The following is an 11,172-nucleotide window of genomic DNA, read 5'->3' on the forward strand; positions in this document are numbered from 1 at the left end:
AACTAGTCGACTGGAGTAGCAATTTGGTAGAAATCTAAATATGTTGACTGGTTTTGAATGCATCTGGATTGCTACCAACTTAAGCCACCAGAACTCTGTGTTTAATGCATCTAAATGTCAATAAATGACATTTTATACGTTTAACACAGGAAACAATCAAGCATTCATTAACAGAGTTTTGTGGAAGCATATGCTATGCATACAGTGTTGTCTCCTTGTTAACAATGGTAGTGTCTACATAGGAATTGATACTGCCCAATGTCATTAGATTTCTCAAAATCAAATACTCCCACCTACCTTCCTCTGAGTGCACAAACGGTTCCTGAACAACAGAGTAAATACCACCACAGTTTCCAAGCAAAATTATAAGTCTAATTACACTGAAAGTTATTCGACAGTGATCTTGTCAAAAGTCATCCTCTGGGTTGCCCCACACATCTTTCAACATACTCTCAACATATATTTTCCCATAATGAATAAAACCTCAACACCACACAAAATCTCCTTGGAACATTGATTTGTAAGAGCTGAAAAAATTTTCCATCTGGAAGTCAAACCCATGTTGACTGTAGTCCTTATTAACATCATAAGAACATAAATTTTAGGTGAAGTTTGTAACTTAGACTAACAACTTATTAAAGAATCTCACTCTTAAATTTTGCTATTTGTAGATTTGTGTATTACAACAAAATAAAATTCAAATTGCTGGTACAGCACAAGCATGAACAGAGTTTTTAACACATTGGTAAATTTAACTTGAAGGGGGCTTAGCAATGTTTCAACACATTTAACTATGCCTTAGACAGTGCTTCAAGTTCTAAATATTTGTTACCAGGAAAATATAAATTATCATAATAGAAAAGAAAAAAAAATCCTTTAATGTCCTGTGTCAATTATGAATGAAATTTCTGTTATCAAATGTCACCCAGCAATGGACTCGGAAGCTGAAAGGCAGTTTAGATAAAAGTATCAGATGGACATTAAAACAAAATTGTAACTGTGGATAGGGTGGAAATACCTCTGCTGCACACTCAGGAGCACACCATTAACCAATCACACCTAGAAAACCTGAGAGATCACACACTTGTATCGAAGTTTGTTACAGGCTTCTATCAAGCAAGTTCATCTTCATCTTCAGTGTTACACCAGGTATTTACTTGCACGTCTGAATGGACAGACATTAGTAACAATTGACAGCTGTCTGAAATTCTAAATTATTTCGCTGAACACAATTATCTTGGCATTAACATTAAAATTTTTGCCAGACCAGGACCTGCATCTCTATTTCCCACTTATCGCAAGCAGTCACCTTAACCACTTCGGCTACCTGCGTATGCCTCTCTGACTGACCCAAACTTCCGTTTGTTGCACTGTCTACATCCCTTCACCACAGTCCCCTACTTTCATCATTTAATGCTCAAAGCTTTACTCTGTTCTCTGCCCCGGTGACAAGACTATGAGGAACCGAGACCCATGTTGTTATAGTCTTGCGAATACCCTGGAATTTAATATTTACTTGCATGTCTGGATGTATATATGTTCAATAACAGACAGTATGTCTATAACTAACACAACTGATGCCAAGATATTTCCATTCAGCAAATTTATTTCAAATTGAGCATGTAGAAGACATCAACAGATAAATTATGGTGTATTCATTACGAGCTCTTGGGCTTTGGGTGATCACTGGTTGATTGGTTTGAGGGAAGGAACCAAACAGCGAGGTCATCGGTCCCATTGGATTAGGGAAGGATAGGGAAGGAAGTTGGCCATGCCCTTTAAAAGGAACCATCCCAGCATTTTCTTGAAGTAATTTAGGGAAATCACGGAAAACCTAAATCAGGATGGCCGGACGTGGGATTGAACCAACATCATCCTGAATGCGAGTCCAGCATGCTAACCACTGCGTCACCTCACACAATAGGTTATCATTATTGTCAGAAGATAAAGCTGAAGACATGTTAGGAGAAACCTGCTAAAGGACCTTATGGAAAAATAAATTACAAACTTTTCCCAAGGGATTGGCACATCAATATATATGGAGTACAGCACAGATTTTAAGTTCTATAAATTTTGCACATGGTTTAAATTTTGAGCAGACATTTCCAAAACATGCCATTACAACAGCAGCAGCTAAAGAAAATAGATAAATAACTGTAGGTTCTAGAAGTTCTTCACAAACAACTGAATTTATCAGCTCTCAGGCCATTCCACGTTAAGTGGACCAGGGTCCTCAGCTCGGCTATTTCCAAATATAATGAAATTTTATAGGAAGGTTCCACAATATCTCGGATGAGAAGATGGAAAGTTTCAGCTTGGTATCTCCTTTGATTGCATCTTTACACCCTCTTGCAGATGAGAGTCCCAAGTTTGCACGATCTATGTGCATGCTATAGCGCCAAGTTCAGATTACTTCTATGAAAGGTACTTATAATTTAGAAGGCCCTACTTTTGTATAACAGTACCTAAACAACTTTCTCTGCTTAATAAGAATATATTACTGATTATTTTTCTTAATACATCTGGCGACCCCTATATCTTCAGAAATGTCAGAAAATTCATACAATGAGTTAGAGCCCATTTGAAACCAGGCATAAATCACCATTTTATAGGTGGATTCAGCTAAGAATTTGTAATATGACACTCAGCCATGCTGTGTTCTTGCACTTCTTGTACAACAGCCTCTGTCCTCCTCGATCAAAATATGCGTACCTTTGAAATTCATGAGAATGTTTTCGGTGGAAAATTTTAGGTATTTTTGGGGAACCAGGTCCTACAAAACTGTCTGTTCTTTAATCTTTTTTTCTTTCTATATTTACGAATTACATTCTTTAAGCTTCCGAAGCTACAGAGTTTACACCACACCAGCTTACAGATGAAAAACATTGCTCAAAATTATTCTAGAATGCCCATGAGTATGCACAGAAATTAAAATCATTTTTTGTCAATAAAAATAAAAGTGTAGTTATGTACAAATCAATACCAGCAACAAGCAGCAATAAAACAAACGAAAATCCAGAATGTTAGAACTTTCAACACACTACACAACTAGAATAACTCTTTCCCATTTTAGACTGAATAAATTGCCCATGTCGTCTTGCTCTGATTTTGAGTAAATGTATTGCCTCCCTTCAGATGATATTGGTAGTGATTTTATGACTTTTAAATATATATGCTGCTCTGAAATCCAGTTCGATGGATGGTAAAAGCAAAGTGCAGGACCATGGAGATGAATACAGTTGACAATGCATCATTTTATTGTAATGGAACTTCAGATACACTTCTCACCCAACAAGCACAGTCATACATACATTTACATCTATTCTCCTCAAACCATCATGAAGTGCATGGTGGCAGGCAGTATCATTGTACCAGTTAAAACTGTTTCTTTCAGTTCCATTCACATATGGTGCACAGGAAGAGTGGTTGTCCAAATGCTTCTGTGCGTGCTGTAATTACTCTAATCTTGTCCTCACAAACCCTATATGAGTGATAAGTAGGGGGTTCCTGCATATTTCTGAGTTCTTATTTAAAGCCAGTTCTTGAAATTTTGTTGGTGGACTTTCTTGGAATAGTTTATATCTATATTCAGGAGTCTGCCAGTTCAGTTTCTTCAGCATCTGTGTGAGATTCCCATGGGCCAAACAAACATGTGACCATTTGTGCATTCATGACCATACCAGCTACATACTGCTTGCATTTTAATGTTTTAATTGAAACAACTGGAACTTCATCACCTACATTAACTGTAACTGCTGCAGTATCATTGCTAACTCTGCTTACTCTGCCATTGTTGAAACAATGGGCTTGAAACCAGTGATTCTCTCTCGTCCCAGCAATTGTGTGGCCTTTGGCAAACAATCTTTCCTGATCGAACTGTATTTGTTATCTTTCTTCATGTGTAACAAAAGAAAGTTGGTGCCTAAAATATTACACCTGTAGAATTTAAAGGCATTAAGAAGTGACAACATATGTTTATCTAAATTTTCTGTGGCTGGTTGAAAAGACAGCAGGGATACCCATGTCTTTTTCTTGCAGAGATATATTGAAAATATTCTTATACTGACAGCATATCCACCACCAAAGTAGTAAATGTGCTCAATTTCTCCTATTGTTGACTTCATATATTTAATCAGTCTCATTATGAGCACATTAACTGCATGGTATCATGATTAAAGCAATCACAAATAACAGAAATGCTGATGTCCTGTAGTTCTTTACCACCACAGTAAACTACAAAGGAATGCAATGTGACTGGGCTGTTCTTCCAACGAAACCCTTGAACGACACCTTTAACAACAAATCGAAACATCACTTCACCATTTTCAATATTTTGTTTCAGGTGCATCAGATACGGAATTTGATGTTTTGAAATGAAATGGTAGGTTGTCAGGTCATGAATTTTTAGAACCAGAAAAAAATCTGGGTACCCTTACTGCACCAAGTGAGTACATCTACTCATCAGTCATGCATATCATGGAAAACATTATGAAGTACTTCATGAATACTCCTAAACATATTATGGATTTCCACTAACGAAAGAAAAACAAATAAACTCAAAATTGCATTTCTTTTTTTTTAATCAGGAATAAAATTATCTAACAAACTGCCCAAAGGAATAGTAAAGATTACTGAAATACCTCTGTTAAAATAGGCAGCTAATACATTCTTCAGAAGTTAAGATTATTTAGAGGACTCTGAGCAGCGATTCATAATGAAAGGGGACAACTACAGCATCCTATCACATTAAAACACATGATCACAATGTAATGATTTTCAAGAGAATCATGTGTCAAAACTTCAGCAGCTCATTCAACACGTGGGGCGGGGGTGAGCTGACTCAGTTTGTAAGTGGAATGAGGGGAGGGCATTCAGATGTGCATGGGGCATAGTTGCATCGATCAGAGTTAGTGTAATAGACATGAGAAGCACTGCCGCATGCTCTTAGTCCTGTAATCAACATCAGTGTCCTTGGTGTGTGCAGCAATGAAAGGCAAAGCTATGTTTTATATTATAAATTATATGCAGCAAATAGTGTATGAATCAAAGAACTCTGTACAACAGGAAGCAATTGAATGAGGTAGTGGAGTTGTCAAAATGCTGACCTCATATTCAGGAAGATGAACTTTATTCTGTACAGCCATCCTGATTTACATTTTCTGTGGTTTCCCTAAAACATCTCGGGAAAATGTCAGGATGGTCCCTTCATCAAGGCCATGGAGAACCACAAGCCATATCCTCACGAAAACATACTTAGACATTCACTGTGTATGTGTGTTTTCATCTATACATTTTAATTGTGTTTCCAAATCCTGTATCATTGTGAAATCATTTGTGGATGAATAAATAAACAACTAAATAAAAATAAAATTTCATCAGCTACAAACACCATTCAACAGTCTGAATTTTTTCACCACTGTAACTTAGGTGTAAATGAACAACAGATATGCTATAATGTTCCAGAACAAAATAACCGACAACTGGTTCTCCTCCGTAATTATACGTAACTGAATTACAATTCAATGAATTTTTTTTTTGTATGAAAAGTAAAGGCTTACTTCTGTTTTTAATAGCACAATTTTGTTAACATAAGCTGAGGTAAATAACATGAATTCACACAATTAACTTTGAGGTAGGGTAGCATTCAGTACTGTTCAAATCATTATCTAGCCCACCTAAGTAACTTATTTTGGCAATAATACACCAATACATGTTTTCTTTTAAACTTGGGTAAGTGGTGTAAACCTGCAAAAAGAAGCGAGTGAGAAGAAAAAAATATCAATTTTAAAAGCACTGTTCTGCTTTATTTGACACATTAAGTAAAAGTAATATGGTGGATATTAAACCAATTCAACAAATTTTCATAGCAGATGAATATAAGCCTTATGATCACATCCATCCATGCATCTCTCTCTCTCTCTCTCTCTCTCTCTCTCTCTCTCTCTCTCTCTCTCTCTAATATACAACCTGGCTGCTGTGTAGTTGGTTCTTTCCACATTGACGAGAGCTACCCAACTCAACAGGAACCAAGCAGAAACAAATAAAGTTCAGTTGTTTTGAGGTGGAGCCCTAGTATCACAACAGAGAAAAAACCTGTAAGCTGAAAACAAGCCAAATTGAAGGACATCTGAACACACAGATGTCTCGTCTTTTGCGAGGACAGTGGTAAAAAGTGAAACTGGAGGAGGAAAAGAAGGGTAGTCATCAATTTTAACTAAAAAAAATTAATGTGGAAATGAAACCCTCAAAGATTGGAAGAGAGTGAAGAGTGGATTTACAGAAAATGAAATCTGAAACACAAATACAAAATTCAATGCTAAGCTGAAAGAAAAATTATACTGGACCAGTCTTGTGATAACAAAGCTCTTTTGCAACATAAATCTGATTGTGAAAATGTGGAGTTAAAGAATTATTTAATGACTACAAATGAACTATTTAAAAGATGCAAAACTTACAGGAAAGAACAACAAAGTCTTATGTTAGGGCAAATAGAGCAAAAAGAAACAACGACTACAAACCAATATTTATGCAGCAAACTAAATTATGTTATCTAGGTGTTAAAAGCTACCCCCCCCCCCCCTTATTTGGAAAGTGCCCCAAGGTCTCCAAAAAACATATGCTTCAGCTGAAATGTAAAACTGAACATTTTGTTTATTGTTAAGAGCTCTCAACAGAACAAGTTAATAAAATAAAATAAAAAAAAAAAAAAAAAAAAAAAAAAAATCCAAGTGAACAAACGGCAATGAAATAGATTATCATCCACACATCAAAAAAGGAGTATTCTGAGGATGAAATGAAAATATGTCTAGCCAATATACACAAGTCTCTTCAAATGAGACAAAACTGTCACTCTTAACACCTTTTCACTATGCTCAACTTGGAAAATCGAGTTTTAACACATGCTATAAAAGAATTTTCCCTCATTTAATGGAATCATAACGAACTTACGTTTTCCCCCTTTTTTCAACTACTTCAACCTTGGACCGGGGTTCCTGATGAATTCTAATAGAGGCATAAAATACCTTTTGCGCGACCTAGGCCGCAAAATCCGGACGTTTTCTTGACTGTCTCTGGGCGTGAGGGACCGAGACTTCCAAGGCTTCCGTTCATTTTCTGCTGTACGACATTCATTTTCTTCATTAGTCTTTGCATCTAATTTGTGAAACAATCGACGAATTCCCTGTAGGACATCTGACTGCGTATCATTCGTTATAAATTCATCACATGTGTAGCTGAAAATTAGATGTACCGAATGACAGTAATGCTGTAGCTTCTAATTTCACCGTAACTCACTGACAACCGTCAAGAGGGTCACTGACCACTACTCACCAAAAAACTGCTAGGGTCTCACAGTCCATACTGAGTGTATGATCACTATGCTGTTCTGAATGATGCTTCGCATGCCCATTAATATAGCGACCGCAATTTATCGTTCCGCAATATAAGCACAGCCACGGACTTTCTGAAGATGAGCATACTGAAAAAAATGTATTGCAACATTACAGGATAGTTTGGCCTCATTATTAGCAAAAAAAACATTGCGCACTATTTGTTTTTGTGAGAAAGGGCAAGTTTGCTAATCACACCAATTTACACTAATAGTTCCCAAAAATATGTGGCATTTTAATTTCAGGGAATATTTTGTTCGTATATGATATCAAAAAATTACAAAGCAGTGCAATAATCACACAATGCAGTCCAGGAGAATTTTATTTCTAAAATAGGAACCCAACCTCACCTGCACATTGCCAATCTCTTATACCATCAGAGTTACTTTCATATGCAGATACATGAAATTTCACACTGGATAACAGATGTGGACACTCCATCCTGCGGTTAACAAGAGCCTACATCTGCAGTCAGTCCTTGCCTTTCGCAAATGACACTTCCTCATGAACCAAGTCCGACAACCGCTCCATCGTTAGAACCCAAAGTGCTACGCCAGAGATCTCAAGATTTTGTATCCTTGCGCGGCACCCAAATTACACGGTGGGAGCAATATTTTGTGTCTCGCGATAATTTCATGACATGAAGGAGTAGTTGAGCCTCTTATCAGCTCGAAATATTTTGTAGAGCTGCTTTACTTTCATTGTGGAGACTCTTAACGTAAAACAATAATGACAGCCTGAGAACAAAGAATCAATAATTTTTAAACAGTTTGAGCGCATTATTTAACACACACAGTCGATACTGACGTAGAAAATCGTTTTCATTACTTAAATTCAACATAAATTCGACGAAATTTTCAAGCAAGGTGAAAATATAGTTTTCGAATGCTTGATTAAAGAAACCATATGGAACAATTTGTGCAAGCACAAATGCTCAATAAAAGTTCTCAATTCCTCACCTCCTTCGAAAATAATTTATTAATAAATAGATACAACACAACAAATTCGAACAGCTGCAAATACAGTTATCGTTTTCGTGAGCAAATCACTCTCGCTCAACTGCTATTGTGCAATTACGACAATGTCTTCGTTGCCTCCAAACAATGAAAGGTGTATCATTTTGCCGAAATCAACTACTATCCCACGCATGGATCGAAGGGCGATACTCAGTTTTGGAGTAATGCCACTGTTTGGTTTCTTTCATGGGAGATTACTATTTGCTTCACAGCATTCGGAAGAGAAAAAAAATGTCCATGTGGCTCTGCGGTTGTGTATGTGGTAACCGCTTCATCGGCATTAAGGACTTTCGGCGCTTCGCTACTAAAGTTTCGTTTTCGCCAAACCAGAAATCGGCTAACAGTACTACATCAGTAACAGTGATAGCACCAATTGTGAGGCAGAAAGGTAGTTCCTTCTTATATAAATATGCTTAAGACGAAAATAACTTAACAAATCCCACACAACTCTCGTAAACACTGGACACTACCATTACATTGGTGGACCACTACCTTAAGCCTCTAGATACGCCATTTGTTCCTTGCTACTGCCAGTATTTTATATCCTAAGTCAGTTTTATTGCTGCCCAAATAATACAGCACATCTACTACTTTTAGTGTGTCATTTTCTAATCTAACTTCCTCACAGCCAGCTGATTTAACTCTTAATACTTCCTCTAATCCTAGTTTTGATTTTGTTTATCTTTTATTCTCTTTTCAAAACGCCAGTTCCACTCATTTGCCTTTCTGACGCAATTAGTATCATAGGGAAACCTTTTTTACTTTTCCAGCTAGAACATCAATCCCCATTTCCTTTGCTGCTTGGTCAATGTGCAGAGTGAGTGACACAGGGAATATGCCACAATCCTGTCTCACTCCCTTCTCAACCACTTATCTTTCATATAATTTGGCACCTCTGTTTTCTACATGTTTTAATCTACCTTCCACTGCTGGTGTGTTATCCTTTATCTTCAAAATTTGAAAAATTAGGCCAGATGTGTCACTCCCTGTGTTAATGTAGTCTTAGGTGTGTCATAATTTGACTTCTGTGCTCATAAGAGCAATTTCAAGTTTATTTACACAACACACAGTGGAAAAATTTAATATCAATTTTGTTGCTAATGCTGTACCAATATTTTTGGTAACTGAACACACCTTACTTAAAAGTCAAGGACATTAGTATGAATGCAAATGCTCCCTAGAGTTCACACACAAAACAGTATTACTTCCTCTATACTAACAGCTGGACAGTCAAGAGTCCAAACTGGATTAAGTTAATAAACAAATATGAGGATGACAACTGGTATCTAGCCTTGAGAATACTGAGCTATATAACAATTTAAGTACAGAAATAAGCAGGAAAAAAATATTTGACACCGTCACTGAAATAAGATCTTGAAAGAAATCGAGACACACTGAGAAGTACTGCACAACAGCTCAACATACTCCAACCCAAAAAAAGTGTGCATGAGATATAGGAACAGATGCTTTTATCCCTTTTTGTTCAAACTCAAGTTGCTGATTTTCATATTCCTAGCAACCATATGAGCAGTAAAGGCATAAATTATTGTGCTGAAACCTGTAAATACAAGCATCTCAGTTCTCATAGGACTTCCCACAAATAACGCTGACAATATGAACATCAAGTAATGTTCTCCAGTAGTCTTACAGATCTTTAACCATATTGTGCATAACAAGACTACAACTACTTCAGTTACAAATCTATGATGAAACCACTGTCACCTACATGAAAACCATTTAGATGCTGTATAACAACAGTACTTGGTTGTAACTTGTTATACAATGCCTTAAATTAATTTCTACAGACAATATTATATGTGAGAAAAATTATTACCACATAAAGATACACAGTTAGCAGTCACATTATGTTCTGGTTCATCAGTTGCACTGCAGTGCAAAAGCTGACATGTTGCAGCCAAGTCTGGCAAACTTTTTAAACCTGTTGTCAAATGCATGATTGAAATCAGCTCTACCATGTGAAACTGCTTGACTGTAATAGATCCCGAGTAATTCACAACCTATACCAAACTTGGTTAACTTTTACACAGTGGTTCTCTGCCAATCAGTGAGACTTACTTATGTTTATTACCCTTTAAGTAAATAGATAAATATCATGACTGACTGTAGTGGTAAGAGCAGTGTTGCCACATGCAGCCAGCCACACTAGACAACACACAGGACGCACATACCGAAGAACTGAGACTGCTTCCAGTAGTCAAGGGGCTGCCTGGCTCCTACGAATCAATTCACTGAAATGTCTTACACTTGTCTCTTCACTTATCTAAATGTATTAACAGAGACCATTGCGATTTGTCCTCTACATTACAGTTACTATCATAAATTACATAGGGTTCTGCACTGGGGTTGCAAGGCCAAGCAGGAGAGTATGTAGCTGTAGTAATTCCTCGGACTGTAATCTGTCCTGGCTATTTCACTTTCTGCTAAGTTGTAATATAATATTCAACAATAAAACCACTTAATAGTCAAACACTCCACCACAATTAAGTGGACCCTAACTGACCACATTACTGCATACCCCATTACTACACTACAACAGAGATTGTCCTAGTTTCTGTTATTGTGCCTTAACATTAACTGCCCCCCCCCCCCCCCCTTGAACCATGGACCTTGCCGTTGGTGGGGAGGCTTGCGTGCCTCAGCGATACAGATAGCCGTACCGTAGGTGCAACCACAACAGAGGGGTATCTGTTGAGAGGCCAGACAAACGTGTGGTTCCTGAAGAGGAACAGCAGCCTTTTCAGTAGTTG

The 11,172-nt window shown here is 37.1% G+C and overlaps 1 protein-coding gene across 1 annotated transcript in view; it reads right to left on the minus strand.

Moving 5' to 3' along the window:
* LOC126281628 (ubiquitin carboxyl-terminal hydrolase 3-like) overlaps window positions 1–8,863 on the minus strand; it is a 94,251-nt gene extending 85,388 nt beyond the window's left edge. Inside the window, exons 1-3 of the mRNA XM_049980752.1 lie at window positions 7,739–8,863; window positions 7,330–7,477; window positions 7,023–7,232 (exon numbers count right to left, since the gene is read on the minus strand). Coding sequence (XP_049836709.1) covers window positions 7,023–7,232; window positions 7,330–7,477; window positions 7,739–7,829 — 449 coding nt within the window. The 5' untranslated portion in view covers window positions 7,830–8,863. The remainder of the gene's footprint in view (window positions 1–7,022; window positions 7,233–7,329; window positions 7,478–7,738) is intronic.
* Window positions 8,864–11,172: the final 2,309 nt, after the last annotated feature.

Source organism: Schistocerca gregaria, chromosome 7 (genome assembly GCF_023897955.1).
Source record: "Schistocerca gregaria isolate iqSchGreg1 chromosome 7, iqSchGreg1.2, whole genome shotgun sequence".
NCBI classification, from domain to species: Eukaryota; Metazoa; Arthropoda; class Insecta; order Orthoptera; family Acrididae; genus Schistocerca; species Schistocerca gregaria.